Source organism: Dendropsophus ebraccatus, chromosome 12 (genome assembly GCF_027789765.1).
Source record: "Dendropsophus ebraccatus isolate aDenEbr1 chromosome 12, aDenEbr1.pat, whole genome shotgun sequence".
Classification (NCBI taxonomy): Eukaryota; Metazoa; Chordata; class Amphibia; order Anura; family Hylidae; genus Dendropsophus; species Dendropsophus ebraccatus.
Genome location: NC_091465.1, coordinates 84,518,861 through 84,541,356, shown reverse-complemented (window position 1 = coordinate 84,541,356; position 22,496 = coordinate 84,518,861). Strand labels below are relative to the sequence as shown.

The 22,496-nt window shown below is 42.8% G+C and overlaps 1 protein-coding gene across 3 annotated transcripts in view; it reads left to right on the top strand.

Moving 5' to 3' along the window:
* Positions 1-22,046, top strand: part of LOC138769554 (uncharacterized) — a 33,135-nt gene extending 11,089 nt beyond the window's left edge. For 2 of the 3 annotated variants that reach the window (XM_069948114.1, XM_069948115.1), the window contains exons 3-13: positions 3,692-3,885; positions 4,444-4,494; positions 5,186-5,239; positions 6,444-6,686; positions 6,956-7,033; positions 7,436-7,498; positions 11,991-12,245; positions 12,497-12,580; positions 13,758-13,841; positions 15,422-15,493; positions 19,495-22,046. In XM_069948114.1, the coding sequence (XP_069804215.1) occupies positions 3,692-3,885; positions 4,444-4,494; positions 5,186-5,239; positions 6,444-6,686; positions 6,956-7,033; positions 7,436-7,498; positions 11,991-12,245; positions 12,497-12,580; positions 13,758-13,841; positions 15,422-15,493; positions 19,495-19,526 (1,210 nt within the window). In that variant the 3' untranslated portion in view covers positions 19,527-22,046. The remainder of the gene's footprint in view (positions 1-3,691; positions 3,886-4,443; positions 4,495-5,185; positions 5,240-6,443; positions 6,687-6,955; positions 7,034-7,435; positions 7,499-11,990; positions 12,246-12,496; positions 12,581-13,757; positions 13,842-15,421; positions 15,494-19,494) is intronic. The other variant, XM_069948116.1, reaches the window with a different exon arrangement.
* The last annotated feature ends 450 nt before the right edge of the window (positions 22,047-22,496 follow it).

Sequence of the window (22,496 nt, the reverse complement as noted above, 5' to 3'; positions counted from 1 at the left end):
TATCAGTAGCTATAGGGTTGAAGAAATTTTTTGTATTTTTTTTCCATTTTTTTTTTTTTTTATTTTCCGCACCCTATCGCCGCTGAGTGCTGATCAGCATCGCACGTAAGTGCGCCGCTGATCAGCAACTCCTCCTTTTTGGTGGAGGTCTACAGCCACGGTCTGCTGATAAGTACCGCACATTTATCGGCAACTCCTTTCTTGGCGTAGTTTTTTTTTTATACTTAATGTTAAAAAAAACATGTAAAAAACACCATTACACTACACGGAATAAAATTTTACACTACACCACTACACATTTACATACCCCATATACCATTCCCCGTATAAAGATGGCCCCCAGGGTGTTTTCGGTGTCGGACGCATACGCTATTATTGCCTCCGACACCGAAACAGCCAGTGAGGATGAATGGGGGGATCCTTCTTTCCTCCATTCATCCTCATCATCCTCATCCTCCAATGACGCATCTGGGGGTAGCGTAGCATACGCTGCCCCCCAGACACGTCTTTTCCGCCAGTACCGTCCCAATAAGAGATCACGGTATGGCGTGAAATTCTACACACTCTGTGAGAGTACCTCAGGGTACACTTACAGATTTAGGGTACGTGCACACTGCGGAATGGCGAAGGATAACCCTTTGTGCATTCCGCAGCTGGCACCCGCCGGTGGACTGATGCGGGCGCGCGTCTCCGCCCGTGTCATAGATTCCATTCTATGCATGGGCGGATTCCATCGTCCGTCCAAAGAATGAATACGTTGGACGGAGAGCGGAATCCGCCCTTGCATAGAATGGAGTCTATGACACAGACGGAGACGCGCGCCCGCATCAGTCCGCCGGTGCGTGCCAGCTGTGGTATGCACAAAGGGTTATCCTTCGCCATTCCGCAGTGTGCACGTACCCTTAGAGTGTATGACGGAAGGGACACCCGAATCCACCCCAGATGAACCCCCCCCCCATCCTCGGAGTTAGTGGGAAGATCGTTCGGGAACTAATCTTCCCACTGCTGGATAAAGGTTACCACCTGTACAGGGATAACTTTTATACCAGCACCCCCTCTTCCGGTCCCTCGCTGCCCGAGCTACTGTAGCTTGCGGCACGATCCGAAAATATCAGAAGCAGTAATAGAGCCCTAATATTTAGCAGCCATGGAGCGGACCCAGCGCTTCTGGATATGTGGGACCCCGTATCGCACCAGGAAAACGTAACAGGGGGATCAGGAAGGACACCATTTTCCAGTGTGACACCTGTCCTGATCCCCCCGGCCTCTGCATACTGGATCACTCCAAGGCGCACCACACGTCATTGGGGTTCTACATTATCTAAATTCTGTCCCTTATTCCTATTTCAGGGGTCACGTTGATCCAGGGATTATTCTAATCGCCATTATCAAGGGGTTAAAAAATAAAAAAAAACACAAAATTTGTAGAGCAATTTCCCCTGAGTACGGAAATACCCCACAATGGGACATAAAGCGGCATGCGGGTGCAGGGTAAGCCTCCAAAGGGAAGGAGCGCCATTTGGTTTTTTGAGGCTGGATTTGGCTGGAATGGATTTCGAGGGGCCATGTTGCATTTAAAAGGCCCCTGTGTTGCCAAGACAGTTGAAACCCCCCACAAGTGACCCCATTATGAAAACTACACCCCTCAGGGAATGTAACAAGGGGTGTAGTGAGCATATGGACCCCACTGGTGACGGGCACAAATGTGGAACAATGTGGCGTGAAAATGAAATATTACATTTTTTACACTATAATGTTGGTCTAGCCTTGAATTTATCATTTTCACAAGGGGTTAAAAGAGAAAAAAAAAACACAAAATGTGTAGAGCAATTTCCCCCGAGTCCGTAAATACCCCACATGTGGACATAAAGCGCCATGTGGGTGCAGGGCAAGCCTCCGAAGGGAAGGAGCGCCATTTGGATTTTGGAGGTTGGATTTGGCTAGAATGGATGATGAACGCCATGTCGCATTTACAGAGCCCTCGTGCTGCCAAGACAGTGGAAACCCGCCACAAGTGACCCCATTCTGGAAACTACACCCCTCAAGGAATATAACAAGGGGCACAGTGAGGATATGGACCCCTTGATAACGGGCACATTTGTGCCGTGAAAGTGAAAAAATGAAAATTTTCACTTTCACGTCACATTTTTCCACATTTTTGCCCGTCACCAGTGGGGTCCATATGCTCACTGCACCCCTTGTTAGATTCATTGAGGGGTGTAGTTTCCAGAATGGGGTCACTTGTGGGGGGTTTCCAGTGTTTTGACAGCACGAGGGCTCTGTAAATGCAACGTGGCCCTTGAAATCCATTCCAGTGAAATCCAGCTTTCAAAAGCCAATTGGCGCTCCTTCCCTTTGGAGGCTCGCACTGCGTCCGCTTGGCACTTTATGTCCACATGTGGGGTATTTCTGTACTCGGGAGAAACTGCGCTACATGTTTTGTGTTTTTTTTTTTCCTTTTATCCCTTTGTGAAAATGAAAAATTGAAGGCTAGAACAACGTTTTAGTGTAAAAAATACTTTTGTCTTTTTTCACGCCATATTGTTGGGAAAATCTGTGAAGCACCTGTGGGGTCCAGATGCTCACCGCACCCCTAGTTACATTCCTTGAGGGGTGTAGTTTTCTAAATGGTGTCCCTTTAGGGGTGTTTCTTATGTTTTGGCACCCCAGAGCCTCTGCCAACCTGAAGTGGTACAGTCAGAAATGACCAAATATAACGGAGGCGTTGAAATTCACTAGGCGCTCCCTTATATCTGAGGCTTGTGGTTGCGTCAAATAGCGCAATAGGGCCACATATGGGGTATTTTTATAAACTACAGAAACGGGGCAATAAATATTGGGGTGCATTTCTCTGGTAATAAGTTTATAATTATGAAAAATATTGGATTACAATAAAATCTCTGCACAGAAAATTAAAATTTTCAAATTTCTTACACACTTAGCTTTTATTTCTGTGACTCCCCTAAAGGGTTAAAACACTTTCTGGATGTGCTTTTGCAGAGTTTTGGGGGGTGCAGTTTCTGAAATGGGGTGCTTTGTGGGGCTTTCTAACATACAGGCCCCTCAAATACACTTTAAACCTGAACAGGTCCCTAAAAATATCTGATTTTGAAATTTTACTGAAAATTTGGAAATTTGCTGCTAATGTTTTACGCTTTCTGTTGTCTAAAAAAAATGAAATATAGTTTAATAAATGCCGCCAACATAAAGTAGACATGTTGCTAATGCTATTTAATATATAATTTATGTGGCATAACCATTTTCTGTATAAGCAGAAAAGTTTTGAAGTTGGAAAAATGCATTTTTTTACAATTTTTCACGTTATTTTGTGGTTTTCCATAAAGATTCGTTATAAGTATCGACTCCAATTTACAAGAAATGCGAAGTACAATATGTCACGAGAAAACAGTCTCAGAATCAGCCGGATATTTAAAAGCATCCCGAAGTTATTAATGAATAAAGTGACACAGGTCATATTCATAAAATTTGCTCCGGTCCTTAAGGCCATTTCAGGCCCGGTCCTTAAGGGGTTAAACATCCCTTCAAGGGATCAAATATACAAAAATTTTAAAATGCAATAAGTTAACTCAACAGTAATCCCTATCTTACAATGATGGAATCCAATGACTGGTCATGTCACTTCTTCCAGGAAAATAATGTAGATGTTGATGATTTTTTTTTATTTTTTTAGGAGCACCGACAAAGGTGAAAAGGTTCCGACCTCCAACACTGACTCAGACTCAGACAAGGAGCCTTCACCGCCTCAAGAACCAGGTCTTCTACCAGTCCAAAAGAAAGAGAAGAAGAAGAAGAGGAGGCGGAGAAAACGTAAAAACAAGAAGATAAAGACAGTGGTTGTCATCAAGGGTCCTCGTTCTAAACTTGGTAAGTTTTTTCTACGGCAAATTAAACTTAGGTAAAAATGGGAGATTACTGGGAGAGTTTCATCTACAAAACATTGGGAGACCTTCAGTCCCACCACCATATTCCACAATTCTGCCATACATTGCACAAACAAGACATAGAATGGTGTAAAGTTTCCAACATAAGTATCTGATGTCACCCCACATTCTCCTTCATCATTCCCTGATAGTATCTTACAGATAGGACAGGAAAGGGTTTGGAGGATGATGATGGTGGGATATGATTTATTGGATTCCCTTTCATTTTGGTTAATATGCTGCTCTCAATCTGGATACCTGTGGATCCACGTATGATAAAAAAAAAGGACAATGGTGGCAATCAGCCGATGTTTTGAAACAATTGCCCTTTTCTGGACCCCATGTACGGCCAGCTTATAGCATGAGGTATGTTTTGTATGGATTCCCCCTTCTCACAGCTCTCTTACATTGAAAGTCACATGCATGATGAACCTTTTACCATTGCCTCTCTCTCCTTGGCAAGAATATTCTTGATCATCTCATTACTGTTTCTTTACTGTAGGTAGTCTCAGGAAATTCCGCTTGAAGTTACCTAAAGAAGTCATCGGAAATCGTAAGTCATCTGAAAAATTTTTACTTTTGGCCAGAGTTCTTCATGTCTTCCAAAGGGTTATCCCAAGATGTTAGCTTATCACCCATCCACGGGAAAGGGGATAAATATCTGATCAGTTGGGGTCTGACCACCTTGACATCCACCAATCACAATAATGGATTTACTTGTCTCTTGAGTAAAGAGAGCTGCACTTAACATACCCGCTGCCACTCTATTCAGTTGCTAAGGGACTGATGGGGACAGTCAAGTTTTATGCACTACTATCTTTAAAGGCCGCATTAGGAAATAAAAGTGTGACATTGAGCATGCTTGACCACTATCGATTCGCACAATTTTTTGTGATCGGTAAGGGTCCCTGTGGTCACACCGCCAGCAATCAGATATTTATTATCTACCCAGTGGATGGTGATGTTATCATCTTGGGATAACGCTTTAGACTTTCTGGGGAGCTAGTTTTAGTGTATTAGGACTTCTATCCACCACTTTTATAACCTCCTCCCGTTGATACCAAGCACTTGGGAACAGGAGCCCCCAGCTATCACTTAGCTGGCTTAGTAACCTTGGGTGACAGTATGGACCAGGGTGGTGGTGGCTTTTACTCTCCACATCAGTCAGTGACTGGAGACAAGGTCTAAGTAAAATAACCATATTGGCTACAGCCATAGTTACTTGAGAATCTTCTTATTTACAGACTTTCTCCTTGTGGCCCTCTGCTCATTTGTCCTTTACCAAGGGGCTCATTCTGGTAAGTATGTGTGCCCATGCAGTCATCTCTACAAAGTCTTTTCCTACAGAAAATATTTGGGTGGGATCTTTATCCACTTATCCATACCAGCCCCCTTTGTTACCTACCTGAAATATCCTAGAAAAGTCCTTAAGAAACCAGAAGATTGTGCTTATACTACTTAATGGGCATATATGTTGATACAATCAAAGGCTCTTCTTGCCTCCAGAAACTTCTCTCCTCCCCTCTCCAGTAACATCCTCCTGCAGCAGCTCTTTTTCTCTTCTGTGACTCCTCCCCTTTCCAGTAACACCCTCATGCATCAGCTCTTTTCGGTCCGGTAGCTCCTCCCCTCCCCAGTAACATCCTCCTACAGCAGTTTTTTTTTCCGTCCAGCAGCTCCTCACTCTCCAGCAATGTCCTCATGCAGCAGCTCTTTTTCTGTCCTGTAGCTCCTCCCCTCTCCAGTAGAACCCTCCTGCAGTAGCTCTCCTTAGTCCGTTAGCTCCTCCCCTCCCCTGTAACTTTCTCTTACAGCAGTATTTTTCTGTCCAGCAGCTCCTCTCTCTAGCAATGTCCTCATGAAGTAGCTCTTTTTCTGTCCTGTAGCTCCTCCACTCTCTAGTAACACCCTCCTGCAGCAGCTCTTTTTCATGCAGCAGTTCCTCTCCATCTTCAGTAACACCCTCTTTTTCACAACTCTTTTTCTCTCCTGTAGCTCCTCCCCTCTCCAGTACTGTCTTCCTGCAGCAGCTCTTTTTCTGTCCTGTGACTCCTCCCCTCCTCAGTAACATCCTTCTGCAGCAGCTCTTTTTCTGTCCTGTAGCTCCTCCCCATATCCAGCAACACCCTCCTGCAGCAACTCTTTTTTTGTCCTGTGACTCCTCCCCTCCTCAGTATTATCATTCTGCAGCAGCTCTTTTTCTGTCCATCCGCTTCCCCTTATTCAGCAACATCCACCTGCAGCTGCTCTTTTTTTGTCCTGTGACTCCTCCCCTCCTCAGTATTATCATTCTACAGCAGCTCTTTTTCTGTCCATCCGCTTCCCCTTATTCAGCAACATCCACCTGCAGCTGCTCTTTTCTCCTGCAGCAGTTGTTTCTTCTTTTATGTGGAAGTTCTCACCGACATAATTCTTCATGCGGTCATTAGATTGGTTGTTCTACAATCAGTTCAGTAACTCTTTTATATTTACAATCACTTTCTCTCGCACTTCCTTTGTCAGCGCTGCACTGTACTCAGTCTGTCCCAGTATCCGATGATCCCATGAACTTCACAGTTAACGGCCAGAACACGACTTTACAAGAAGTACCACCCTGCCCAGGAAATCTCCCTCTTTTTGTGACCTGTGCCGCTTGTTACACAGACGCTCATCTGCTGCAGGTTACCTGCAGGCGTGTGATTCCCATGGATATTATGGTCAGACATGGGAATGGAGACAGCACCTTCATAAAAATGACTTCTAAAGGTAAAAAAAAAAAATAGTAGAAATGGTGGAAAGTAAAGTAAGGATCATTGTTGCCTACATCTCGTATTTTGTTAAAAAAAAATCTGATAATTTTCGAATTCTGAGAATTCTGGTGACAATTGGTCTCCAACCATCTTATTGTTGATGACCCTCATAGGATCGTTGATAGCGCACACTTTCATTACCACCAGCTATAGGAAGTACTCTATAATATAAATACCCTGCATGTCCGGAGTAGCATTACAGCTTATATTTTTGTATCATTCCAGACTGTAACTCCTTCGTGAAGAAGAGTCATAGACATCGGCAGAAGAGATCGCAACTGAGTTCTAGTGTTGGCCCCAGAGGTAAAGCAATGTAAAGATGTGCTACTAAATAAGCGGCTGCCTTCACGCTGATGCTGACCATTTAACCCCTTAAATGCCTCAATCAATAGTGGTTGCGGCATTTAAGAGGATCAGTGACAGGAGCAGCAGCTGCCAGGTATCTGAGCGCACTCCCGCAATGTGGTCAGACCCCCACTGACCAATCATAATCTCACATTGAGATATCATAATACTTCCAGATGAGGTGATGTCCTTAAAGAGAATGTGTCACCTGGAAGTGCAGTACCGGAGTGCTGGCGGGGTTATGTGGTTGTTGGGGAAGGGGCACATATGTTACCTTTTATATTACCTGTCTGTGACTGTAATCTGATAGTAAACAACTTTTATTTAATTCCACCTTGTTTTATCTAATCCATTTACCAGTGAGTGAAACATCCGTGGAGGAGGAGAACAAAGAAAGCGTGACACCAATGACAAACAATGATGGTACAGAGGATCAAATGTTTCTAAATGGATGTGTAATCTATCTATCTATCTATCTATCTATCTATCTATCTATCTATCTATCTATCTATTATCTATCTTTTTCTATCTATTTATCCATCTATCTATCTATCTATCTATCTATCTATCTATCTATCTATCTATCTATCTATCTATCTCCTATCTATCATCTATCTCCTATCTATCTATCTATCTATCTATCTATCTATCTATCTATCTATCTATCTCCTATCTATCTATCTCCTATCTATCTATCTCCTATCTATCTATCAGAAGATAGTCCACGGCACACCAAGTAGCGGTGAAAAAAAGTTCAGTGTTTATTCAAAGCAAATTCATGTTACAGCACTCCAGTGACGCAACGTTTCAGCAGCCTCGCGCTGCCTTTTTGAAGCGCTGCCTTTTCCTATCTATCTTCTATCTATCTATCTATCTATCTATCTATCTATCTCCTATCTATCTATCTATCTATCTCCTATCTATCTATCTATCTATCTATCTATCTATCTATCTATCATCTATCTATCTCCTATCTATCTATCTATCTATCTATCTATCTATCTATCTCCTATCTATCTATCTATCTATCTATCTATCTCCTATCTATCTATCTATCTATCTATCTATCTATCTCCTATCTATCTATCTATCTATCTATCTATCATCTATCTATCTCCTATCTATCTATCTATCTATCTATCTATCTATCTATCTCCTATCTATCTATCTATCTATCTCCTATCTATCTATCTATCTATCTATCTATCTATCTATCTATCTATCTATCTATCTCCTATCTATCTATCTATCTATCTATCTCCTATCTATCTATCTATCTATCTATCTATCTCCTATCTATCTATCTATCTATCTATCTATCTATCTATCTATCTCCTATCTATCTATCTATCTATCTATCTATCTATCTATCTATCTCCTATCTATCTATCTATCTATCTATCTATCTATCTCCTATCTATCTATCTGGAATACTTTACATATATATGCACCTCGTGGTTGGAGGATACATCTGGCACCCTGAGTCCTTGTGAAGTGCTACTGATTATACTAAAGAATATCTATCTATCTATCTATCTATCTATCTATCTATCTATCTATCTCCTATCTATCTATCTATCTATCTATCTATCTATCTATCTATCTATCTCCTATCTATCTATCTATCTATCTATCTATCTATCTATCTATCTCCTATCTATCTATCTATCTCCTATCTATCTATCTATCTATCTATCTATCTATCTATCTATCTATCTATCTATCTCCTATCTATCTATCTATCTATCTATGTAAAGTATTCCACCGGCACTCCAGATTAGGTGAAAAAAACGCTTTGATTTATTCAGTGAGTATACAGCACAGCAAGCATAATCAGTCAGCAACATTTCTGTGGCCTCTCGCCACCATTTTCAAGCGAGAGGCCACAGAAACATTGCCGACTGATTATGCTTGCTGTGCTGTATACTCACTGAATAAATCAAAGCGTTTTTTTTCACCTAATCTGGAGTGCCGGTGGAATACTTTACATATATATGCACCTCGTGGTTGGAGGATACATCTGGCACCCTGAGTCCTTGTGAAGTGCTACTGATTATACTAAAGAATATCTATCTATCTATCTATCTATCTATCTATCTATCTATCTATCTATCTCCTATCTATCTATCTATCTATCTATCTATCTATCTATCTCCTATCTATCTATCTATCTATCTATCTATCTATCTATCTATCTATCTCCTATCTATCTATCTATCTATCTCCTATCTATCTATCTATCTATCTATCTATCTATCTATCTATCTCCTATCTATCTATCTATCTATCTATCTATCTATCTATCTCCTATCTATCTATCTATCTATCTATCTATCTATCTATCTATCTATCTATCTCCTATCTATCTATCTATCTCCTATCTATCTATCTATCTATCTCCTATCTATCTATCTATCTATCTATCTATCTCCTATCTCCTATCTATCTATCTATCTATCTATCTATCTATCTATCTATCTATCTATCTATCTCCTATCTATCTATCTATCTATCTCCTATCTATCTATCTATCTATCTATCTCCTATCTATCTATCTGGAATACTTTACATATATATGCACCTCGTGGTTGGAGGATACATCTGGCACCCTGAGTCCTTGTGAAGTGCTACTGATTATACTAAAGAATATCTATCTATCTATCTATCTATCTATCTATCTATCTATCTATCTATCTATCTCCTATCTATCTATCTATCTATCTATCTATCTATCTCCTATCTATCTATCTATCTATCTATCTATCTATCTATCTATCTCCTATCTATCTATCTATCTATCTATCTCCTATCTATCTATCTATCTATCTATCTATCTATCTATCTATCTATCTCCTATCTATCTATCTATCTATCTATCTATCTATCTATCTATCTATCTATCTCCTATCTATCTATCTATCTATCGTCTATCTCCTATCTATCTATATTCTATCAATCAATCAATCTATTATCTATCTATCTATCTATCATCTATATCTCCCTATATACCTCATATCTCCTCAACCTTTACGATACACTGTACCTGGCTATGGATACACAATACCTGGTTACGGATACACAATACCTGGCTATGGATACACTGTACCTGGCTATGGATACACTGTACCTGGCTATGGATACACAATACCTGGCTATGGATACACTGTACCTGGCTATGTATACACAATACCTGGCTATGGATACACTGTACCTGGCTATGGATACACTGTACCTGGCTATGGATACACTGTACCTGGCTATGGATACACAATACCTGGCTATGGATACACTGTACCTGGCTATGTATACACAATACCTGGCTATGGATACACTGTACCTGGCTATGGATACACTGTACCTGGCTATGGATACACTGTACCTGGTTACGGATACACTGTACCTGGCTATGGATTCACTGTACCTGGCTATGGATACACTGTACCTGGCTATGGATACACTGTACCTGGCTATGGATACACTGTACCTGGCTATGGATACACAATACCTGGCTATGGATACACAATACCTGGCTATGGATACACTGTACCTGGCTATGGATACACTGTACCTGGCTATGTATACACAATACCTGGCTATGGATACACTGTACCTGGCTATGGATACACTGTACCTGGCTATGGATTCACTGTACCTGACTATGGATACACTGTACCTGGTTACGGATACACTGTACCTGGCTATGGATTCATTGTACCTGGCTATGGATTCACTGTACCTGGCTATGGATACACTGTACCTGGCTATGGATACACTGTACCTGGCTATGGATACATTGTACCTGGCTATGGATTCACTGTACCTGGCTATGGATACACTGTACCTGGCTATGGATACACAATACCTGGCTATGGATACACAATACCTGGCTATCGATACATTGTACCTGGCTATGGATACATTGTACCTGGCTATGGATACACAATACCTGACTATGGATACATTATACCTGGCTATGGATACACTGTACCTGGCTATGGATACATTGTATCTGGCTATGGATTCACTGTACCTGGCTATGGATACACTGTACCTGGCTATGGATACACTGTACCTGGTTACGGATACACTGTACCTGGCTATGGATACATTGTACCTGGCTATGGATACACTGTACCTGGCTATGGATACATTGTACCTGGCTATGGATACACTGTACCTGGCTATGGATACATTGTACCTGGCTATGGATTCACTGTACCTGGCTATGGATACATTGTACCTGGCTATGGATACACTGTACCTGGTTACGGATACACTGTACCTGGCTATGGATACATTGTACCTGGCTATGGATACATTGTACCTGGCTATGGATACACTATACCTGACTATGGATACATTATACCTGGCTATGGATACACTGTACCTGGCTATGGATACATTGTATCTGGCTATGGATTCACTGTACCTGGCTATGGATACACTGTACCTGGCTATGGATACACTGTACCTGGTTACGGATACACTGTACCTGGCTATGGATACATTGTACCTGGCTATGGATACACTGTACCTGGCTATGGATACATTGTACCTGGCTATGGATACACTGTACCTGGCTATGGATTCACTGTACCTGGCTATGGATACATTGTTCTAGTTACGGATACATTGTACCTGGCTATGGATACACTGTACCTGGCTATGGATACATTGTACCTGGCTATGGATATTACTGTACCTGGCTATGGATATACTGTACCTGGCTATGGATTCACTGTACCTGGCTATGGATACATTATACCTGACTATGGATACATTATACCTGGCTATGGATACATTATACCTGGCTATGGATACACTGTACCTGACTATGGATACACTGTACTCCACAGACATAGAAAGCTAATTGAGCATCCTGACTAATGGTGACCTCTCCTTCTCTCGGTTATAGAGATGTGTAATATGAGTGTGACGGTCACCGACTGCCCCATCGTCATTACACAGAAGAAGGATGTCTATACATTCCATCACGTCCTGCTTTGTCCAGAGAGGGTGGGCATACTGAAGAACTGCTCTGCCTGCTTTAAGGACCAGTCCTCCCTGGAGATTTCCTGCACAAAGAATGGAGATGAAGATTATGGTTCTCTGTGGGTGGAACATGGGAGAGGACAAGGTGCGAGCAGCCTTGTGGAGATGAACGCTGAAGGTACGAGGGACATAGAGGGCGTCCTATATTAGTAGTGGCCACCATTATACTTTAGGGCAGTGTTCTATCTACAGTCCCAGGGAATGGTCCGTAACAGACAGAATGTTGTATGGTGTCCAAATTCAGCTTCTATGTGTTTCCAATTCTTTGGCTATTTTTGCCCAGATACTCGATGCATCCGTTTCTAGGAGTCCAAGAAGTCTTTATAATCCATGCTGCACTCTTGATTGTGACTGGCTTTGTTATTGCAGTGTGTCACAAAATCCTGAAGGAGACGGATGTGGGTAAAACGCAAGGCGACCAGTCTGACGGTGGGACAAGTGCAGAAATTAAAGGTGATGATATGATGGCTGCATGGATTCACAGATATAGCACAGATACAGTCATCATACATGCCTCCCCCCTTCCCGACCCTTCTTGTCTTGACTGATACTGGTCGGAGCCTCCTGGAAGGGAGAGGTGGGGGAGGAAGCGTGCATGCTGTGGCTCATCAAAGACAAAGGCATTGCTTTATCTCCCTATAACCTGTCTGCCGATGTCTGCAGCTCTCTTCCAGGTACAGGCCTGACAGATTGCCTGTAAAGTCATATTGTCACCCCTCTTTCTATAGTTGCCATATTCCACACCAATAAGATTGTATTTTGCACATTACAAAAGTCCATGTCGGTGGACAGTGTCACGGAGAAGGGGCATCTCAGCCGATGAGTCCACTCTCCCTGCCGCAGTCCAGCGCTGTAATCCTCATCTCCTAGTCATGTTGCCGGGGGGTCCCCCAAGTGCAGCACAAGCACCTGCCCCACTGAGACATAACACGCTGCTTGTGCTGCACCTGAAAATAATTTCTAGATGTATTTTTTAATGTGCAAAATACAATGTTATCAATGGAAATGGCAACTATAGAAGGTGTGTGTGTGTGTGTATGGCTTTAACGTAAAGAGCCCTACAAGGTTAACTATGTTAGATGAGATGAGGTGTGATCAGACATTTTAGAAGTTACTCATTGCATTGGATCTCATTCAGTACTCATCTTTCCCGACTCTTTCACTTCATTATTGCCTATAGGGCAAAAGTGTCAAATGTTCTGTCAGCCGGGGATTGGTTCTCCATCCCCGTGAGACCCACTGCTATCAGTAACTTTAGACATATCTGATGACACCTCAAAAAGTTATTACAAATGACGGTAACTCTTTAAGATTAAAGAGTACCTGTCAAAAGTTATTGATCCCTTGGGGTCCTGCTGGCATCATAAGAAAAAGAGGACCCTGCAGCCATGCCATCCACTTCCCGGCCATATTACTGTTACAGCTTACTCCATCGATGGTAGTCTACCATCGACCTACAGGACAGAGCGGGTGGCCAGGGAGTGGATTGTGCTGTGCGGCTGTATCTCCCGATCCCAGCAGGACACCGTGGGGGATCAATGACCTTTGATATGACAAAAGTTATTTCTCGTGACTTTATTTCAGGTACTATTAAATTCTAAACTCTTGATAAATTGTTTTGTTATTTCAGAGTATCACAATATCGAAAAGAAGATAAAGGCAGATAAAAAAGGCGAGCGGTCTGCTGGTGGGACGTCTGCTGAAAACTCTGCAGGTAAGGACATGGATGGCGTCATAGGATACCGCACATCCATCATTATACTGATTACGATGTATTCATGCTCCAGCGGTGTAAAGGCCGACCACCCGACCACAAACTTATTGATCAAGATCAGTGACCTGATTTATAACAAATAAAATAGATTTTTCATTATACAAAAAATGTGGTTTCTTCCAAATAAGAATGTTTTTGGTTCTGTCCAATTTGTACAGGAGCAGAGACATAGTAAGGGGGGAGGCATTACATGTATACCTGATGCTCAGTTTATATGCACAGGGTGGGGTAAGTGATGATAGTGTATGTATAACCCCTCATACACTGATACTCACTCCCCTACTGGATCAGTGAGTGTTCTCTGACCAGCAAGGTATTGTCATGAATGTGCCTGTGCCGAACTCCGTGCGCCCCTTGGCTCGTGCTGCGCGCCTGAGATGGCGCTGATATTCAGTGTTTTTGTATGTTTGTGCAGTGTCCTGAACCTTGTCTGAACACTGCTCTATTTCCTTCTGTCTTTGTTCAGCCACACCCGCTTTGCCTGAGATACTCCTGGCCACTCCGGAGTTAACTCTGATGCTGGTTAGCTAGTCTGATTGACTGTTCTCTCTGCCAGTCAGGTTGCTCTTGCCTCAGGTGTTCTGAGGAGATTAGGGGTCTGGTCCAATCAGCTCCTGCACTGGACCTCTGGTCTCCTATATAGTGTCTGCCAGCCTGCCTCTCACTGCCGGATATTGAGCTTGTCTCAGCCTGCTTCTGCCTCTGTTTAGCTCTGTGTTTATTCTGTCCACTTTGCCTTGTATTCTGACTATCCCTGCTTGCTGCCTGCCCCTGACCATATTGCCTGTTTATTGACCTTGCTTTTTGGATTGTGTTTTTGTACTGCGCTGCCCGATTGTTGTGACCCGGACTGTTGACCATTCTTTATTGTGTTTTGTCTGTCTGTCTTGTCTTTGTGTCCCACCTAGCCAGTGTAGGGACCGCCGCCCAGTGGCTCGCCGCCATCTAAGGGCGGATTGTGGCAAGTAGGTAGAGGACAGTGGGCGGGGCTGAGCTTAGGGCTCACTGTCTTGTATTGTCCTGCTATCCGGTTCCTAACAGGTATATAGTGTAGGCCTCACTGCTCAGTAGTTATTTCCAAGGCTCCTTACCACAGCTGGTTATAAATAAATGAGCAGGGAGTCCTGTTACTATAACAGGTGTCCCTGCTCCTCTACAGTAAGCAGTGATCTGCTGCTTACCATTCTTGGGCACTTACACTTGCTGGGTTGTGTGTTCTGTGAGTATTCACTGAGCAGGAAACAAACAGTCTCAGCCTGAGCTCTTTGCACCATGGAGACTATGTAGAGGAGCAGGGACCCCCGACCCCTCTACAGTAAGCAGCCATGTCGGATATGCAGCAATGTGCCCTGTGCAGCCCAATAGTGGTGAGTGCCAATGCCGTGCCTCATCACTTATCTCCTTACTCCCACAGGGCTCAGCTGCCGAATTTGTTCCAAATCCCAGGATTTTTGCTCATCATCGTCAACCAAAGTTGTAGTTAAGTGCAAAATAATAAAATCAATCTCCTCTGTTTTCAGGAGTGGACGGCTTTGGTATATTTTTGATTCTTGTCCTTTTTCTTATTGCCTTGGCTATTGGATCTATGTGTGGTAAGCAATGTCTTTTACTAGCTTATACTTTCCTATAGATTAGTAGAGGAAACAAAGTTTTAAAGCTTAGGCTGGGTTCACGCTACATATTTTTCATCCATTTTTTTTTATCCGTTTTTGCAAAACAGATGCATATAAAAAAGCATCAAAACACATCCACCTTTTTAACCCCTTCAATGTTCCTCCCCGCCTTCTAAGAGCCAGAGCGCTTTTATTTTTCCACCTACAGGGCTGGTTGGGGTGTAATTTTTTGCGCCATAATCTCTAGTTTTTATTAATATCATATTGGTGTAACAGAAAAATTTTGATTGCTCTTTATTAATTTATTTGTGATATATAATTTAATAAAATCAGAAATCCTGGTGCGATTTTTTTTTTTTTTTTTTTTTTTTTTTTTCTTTCGTTTACGCCATTCACCGTGTGGGAACAATGTTATGTTTTAATAGATCGGACAATTCGCACGATATGTAATATGTTTATTTATATTTTTATTTTTATAATGGGCAAGGGGGTCTTTTAAACTTTTATTGAGAGGGGGTTTATAAAGGGTTTTTTAATACTTTTGAAAACTTTTTTATTACTGCAACCATCTGACCATGCTTCCCCTGCTGCTCTATCCTATGGTGGTCTTCTTCGCTCTTACACCCCCAGACCTGAGGGTAGGCATGGGGGAGGAGTTGGTGTTCTTCTCTCCCCGCAGTGCACCTCCCAGGTCATTCCCCCTGAACCCTCACTCTCTTTCCCCTCCTTTGAGGTTCACACCCTCAGACTCTTCCGTCCAGTTTCTGTTATATACCGTCCCCCTGGCTCTCCACGACAATTCCTCGACCACTTTGCCACCTGGCGCCCTCATTTCTTATCTGCTGAAGTTCCCACACTAATCCTGGGCGACTTCAACATCCCTGTCGATGTTCCTATTTCCTCTCACGCCTCTCAGCTTCTCTCTCTAACCACCTCTTTCGGCCTCTCACAGCTAACAAACTCTCCCACACACAAAGGAGGGAATTCCCTGGACCTGATCTTCTTCTGCCACTTTTCATCTCCAACTTCACAAATGATCCCTCAGAGTTATCAGACCACAACCTCCTCTCTTTCACAATTACAAACAATCTAGAAAATCTAGAACCTCAGCAGATTTCATTCATTACAAATCACTCAATCTTATTACTCTGCCCTTCACCTTGCCAAACAATATTATTTCACCTCCCTCATCTCTTCACTGTCAAAAAATCCAAAACGCCTTTTCGACACCTTTAAAGGACAACTCCGGCGAAAATTTTTTTTGGCTTATTTAACACACATTACAAAGTTATATAACTTTGTAATGTGGTTAAATACCCGGTCTGGCCCCCTTCCCCCACTTTCCGACCCCCGACCCCCCCACCCCGGAAGTTAAAGAATATATACATTACCTATTACGGTCGTCACGGTCCTCTTCTCTGGTGTCGGGTGATGTCAGAGCTGGGGGCGGTCCGGGTCTTCTTCCTCCTCGGCGTCTTCATTGAGAGTGAATGGGAGAGAAAAGGCTGCTGGTGCACATGCGCACCAGCAGCCTTTTCATTGGCTGGAGCGCATCACATGGCTTCCAGCTTGCTCAGCCCTGATTGGCTGAGCTTGCTGGAAGCCATGTGATGCGCTCCAGCCAATGAAAAGGCTGCCGGTGCGCAAGCGCGCTGGCAGCCTTTTCTCTCTCATGGACCCGGAAGAAGGAGACATCGCTGGACGGCGGACGCAGGTGACGGTGAGGCGGACGGCGGCCGAATGGAGTGGCGATCGTCACCGGAGGGATGGTGAGTATGGTGTCTGTGTGTGTCTGTGTTTTTTTTTTTTGGGGGGGTCCCGCCGGAGTTGTCCTTTAATTCTCTTCTCAAGCCCAAAGCTCAGTCACCCATCATTGACCTCTGCGCTGAAGATTTGGCCTCCTATTTCAAATCCAAAATTGACACCATCCGTTCCGACATCACTTCCCAGCCTAAAAAGCACCATAGATCCCATCCCCTCTCCCATAGATCCCATCCCCTCTCCCATAGATCCCACCCCCTCTCCCACCTTCTCTTCACTCTCTGCTTTTGATCCAGTGACAGGAAGAAGTTGCCAAGCTCCTCTCCTCCTCTCATCCTACTACCCGCCCTGGTGACCCTATTCCCTCACACCTCCTCCAGTCACTCTCTCCTGTCACTACTCACCTCACCAAAATATGTAACCTTTCCCTCTCCTCTGGTATATTTCCCTCCTCATTCAACACTGTAATTTTTACTGCTACTGAAAAAAACCTCTCTAGATCCCTCCTGTGCAGGCAACTATCGACCTGTCTCCAATCTCCCCTTCATCTCTAAACTCCTAAAACGTCTGGTCTATTCTCGCCTAACCCTATCTCTCAGAAAACTCCCTTCTTGACCCTCTACAGTCTGGCTTCCGACCCCTTCACTCCACTGAAACTGCTCTCACCAAGGTGTCAAACGACCTCCTGAAGGCCAAGTCACAAGGAAACTCCTCCTTGCTGATTCTCCTGGATCTCTCAGCAGCGTTTGACACTGTGGACCACCAGCTTCTCCTCTCCATGCTCAGCTCTCTTGGTCTTAAGGACTCTGTTCTCTTCTGGTTTTCTTCCTACCTCTCTGACCGCTCCTTCAGTGTATCCTTCTCGGGCTCTACTTCCTGTCCCTTACCGCTCTCTCTGTTGAGGTTCCCCAGGGATCAGTCCTGGGTCCTTTCCTCTTCTCCCTCTATACAGCCCCCATCGGACAGACCATCAGCAGGTTTGGCCTGCAATACCATCTTTATGCTGATGACACCCAATTATACACTTCTTCCCGTGACATCACCCCTGCAAAATACAAGTGACTGCCTATCTGCTCTCTTTAACACTATGACCTATCTGTTCCTCAAACTTAAGCTCTCTAAAACTGAACTTCTTGTATTTCCGCCCTCTAACAAACCTAAACCCGACATCTCACTCTCAGTCTGTGGTACTAGCATAACTCCTGTGCATCAGGCTCGATGTCTGGGGGTTATGCTAGACTCTGATCTATCCTTCAGTCTTCCTTCGGTCTTCCTTTCTCTAAGCTCTCCCCTCTCCAGTCTATCCTGAACGCAGCTATCCTGAACGCATATTATTATTATTATACTTTTTTTTTTTTTTACACTTTTATTCACTGTAAAAGATGCAATCATTAGATTGCATATACTGATCTATGCTATGCCATAGCACAGCATAGATCAGTGTTATCGGCGATCTATGTATAGAGCCTGCCTGAGAGCAGACTCGCCGAACCAACAGGACGGAGGTAAGGAGCTTACCCTCGCCTGTCTGCACATGCGATCGGGACCCCTGCAGCATGGCTGTGGGGGTCCTTATCACTCAGTGACAGATGCTTGATCTGATCTGATCTGATTATTGACGCGAAGGAGTTAACATACTCAAACACATAGCTGACCTCATATTTGTGTACGCTAAAAAAAATGGATGCGTTTTGACACGTTATTTTTATAATGGAAGTCAATGAAAAAACTGATCAAAACAGATGCGCACAAAACATCAGTTATTTTTCCCAAAAACATAAGAAAAAAAAAAAAAAGGATGAAAAAAACGTAGTGTGAACCCAGCCTTACTCATACCTCTTACCAGTGGTGTAAGGTGGGTCTCCGCCCAGTTTTGTAGTTAAAGCTCCCGTCTCCCTGGACCCCTTGTATTGTAGTTAAACCCTCTCTCCCCCCCTAGTCCGTACTAAATAAATAATTATCCCACTCACCTTTCCTCCGCCCAGCATGAGCCGGGTTCTTAGAAGGGCCTCATTCAGTGTAGAGGGGTTCACTTAGACTTGTAATACGTCTTTTTGCTCCACCAGTCTTTGTGTCTTTTCTGGCATGGGAGTATTGTGCATAACCCTTATTGTGTCCATCCACCATGTTACCGCACCATAATTGCCCGCACAGTCACATTCTCTGAATATTTTATGGTCTTATTCTAAAGCCGGATCCGTTGTGCCTTTATATTGCAGGGACCTGTGAGGATGATTCCCAGCGCGGTTAGAAGCATCTCGGCCACATCACCATTTCGGCCATCGGAACGCTCTCTACGCTTTTCTTCAGTTGATTAATCATCTTTTGTGTAAACGTTATATATGGCTTGAATGCTTATAATTCTTATAATCTAGCCGTGAAGGCGCTTCTAGTATATTGTATACTCATTGTTTACACATATCCAGCCCAACCACATGGACCTGGTTTGGGGAATTCCTAATATCCTCCTGTTTGGGTGTCCACCACCTGTATGTACATTGGTAGCTGGTCACACCTGTCTGCTGCACAAGACACTGCCTTTCCATACTACACAGACTTGTTCTGGGCTCCTGGCTATAGGGCGCAAAAATCATATCAACCATATATAAAACCATTTAAAACAAGACACGAAAGGTGTACAACAAGTCAGGTTGGGTAGATGTAATAGATATAAAGAAGATATTGATCAGTCTTTCCCAACTCCCTCACACATACAGTTTCAAGAAAAGTAAGTGAACCTTACAAGTCACATTTATAGACAAACACAATGCAACTGAGTTTGGAACACGTAGAAAGATGTTACGTCTTTTATTGATAACATTGAGTAAACATCCACGGAGCAAGGGGAAAAGTAAGTGAACCTGTGTTTTATTTACTTCCCTAAATGACTATGACCATTTTCCTAGTAATCAGCACAAAAATCGGGGTAATTCCAAGAGTTGATTTATTTTTCTGTCTGCACAGTGGATGTTGACTCAATGCCATCCCAATAGACTTTGGGCTTTTAAGGACATTTTGAATGACAGATAGTGTCTAGAACTTGTACTGGCAGAAAGTTTGTTTATTTTGTTTGCTTTGTGTGGTTTGTGGAAAGCCACATAATGTCTTATAAATGTTACACAATCTGATACTACATATAATATAAAATACGAACAAAGGCATTAATGCACAAATAACTCAGTTTATTGGTTGTCAGTAGTATTATCAGGAGAGTTACGCTTTCCCTGAATAAATATATATAATCACTTCTTATTGTAGAGGAGTGGTGACACCTGTTAGTATGACAGGCGCCTTGCTCCTCTGTGCAGCTTTCACTGCTCCCCGCTCCTGTCTGTATCCTGTCCCCAGCGTCTTTCTCTGCACTGCAGCCTCTAGTCCTCATGTGATGTCTCTAGAGGCTGCAGTACAGATAAAGGTTCCGGGGTTGGTCACACACCAGAGCAGGGAGCAGAGAGCTTTACAGAACTTTTTATTAACTTACAATTTTTTTCTACAGGTTCCTAAGACTTTTAAAAATTATTTATGATAAAAGCATAAGGAACCCGCTGCTTTATTCTCAACAGGCAGATACTAACCTAGCAGCAGCCTAGTATTACTCTTTAGTAATGGACACAGCCTATCACATGGCTCCACTGCTAAAGCTTTAGCCTATGTTCACACAGTAAAATAACTGCAAAATATGACATAAACATAGGTATAAAATGTGGCCGTATTTATATTCTACTAATATGCTACATTAAAGTCTATGTAATGCCGTCTGTGCACACAACTTCTTTTTTACAGTGTGCATTGACTGACATTTTTCCATAGACGTTAATGTAGCACAGTGTCAGATCATAAATACAGCAGCTTTTTATACCTATTTTACTGTTGTATTTTGCTTTCATTTTTCTGTGTGTGGACAACACAATGGCTATAGTAAATACACCCCACAGCCCTGTCCAACAACAGTATAAATCCTACTTTGTTTTATCTGGAGAAGGTGAAAAAATAATGATTAAAAAATGTAAAAAAAAATAAATGCTATATTTACCTCTCCCCCCCTCCCTTTTTTTCTGGTACTGCTGAGGTTTTCTGGGGTAGAAGATCTGCCTGACTGTGCCTCATGATCCCATGTAGGGGAATAGACAACACAATCTAGGCTCCTTCTGCTCTTTGCCCAGGAAACCCTGTGGTAGTAAGCAGATACAGTAAGGCAGCGTTGTATAAAGCATCACTAGCTTACTATGATGCGTAACATAGTCTCCCTAGATCAGACGCAGGCGGCTGACCCTGGGAATCTATTAACAGTAACAAAGGGATGAATAAAGCATTAGGTGGTGTTGTACAGCATTGCCCCTTATTCCTTTTAGGCTGGTGTAAGCTGATGTGTGTATATGAGTGTATGTGTGTATGTGTGTGTGTGTGTATGTGTGTATGTGTGTGTGTGTGTGTATTGCTGCTTACTGTCTCAGGAGCTGATATTTAGCAGTGAAGCTTTATTCTCACACGATGAAATGTTCTGCAGCTTTCCTTATATACCTTGTGCTCCAAATCTTTGCTGCTTTAGAATATCCTAGACTGATACATTGTAACGGTATCAGGGAAATTCTTTAAGGCTCAATTGTTTTTAAGCTTATAAATTGAACATTAATGTTTCTATTCACTAGAAACAAGCAGAGAATCACAGCATTACTATATCTAATCATATATAGCTCTGTATATGTCTGATTCTTTATGTATATATTACCTGTATACCGAAAACCCGATTAAATGTGGATTTGTATATGAAGCCGTCTGCTGTGTGTGATGTCAGATGTGTTTACTTGTGAAGCCTAGATGGGGTAGACCGAGGGCCGGCTGGTAATGTCACCCAGAAAAGAACATGAACACGTCCACCTCCAGGCCAAAGGGGTAATCGAGTGCGGGAATACCAGGTAACATCGGGCATGGGAAGACGACAAATTCTGAGAGCATCAAGTGTAAGACCAAAGAAATTCTGTAGGTTTTTCAAAAATGCTTGTCAGTCATGGGTTGTTAAGGGGTTAAAACTATATTGTATTGTTCATACCATTATAGCCATAGAGTCTAACACCCCCTGACACAGAGTAGGAGCAGGTGAACTATTGTTGTAATGTCACCATTCACATAACTGGGTATTGTTTGTTTGATCCCACAGAGAGAGCTATTAAGAACAAACCTGCTGTATATAGGGCTGTGACCCCCACCATGGGGCTATGGG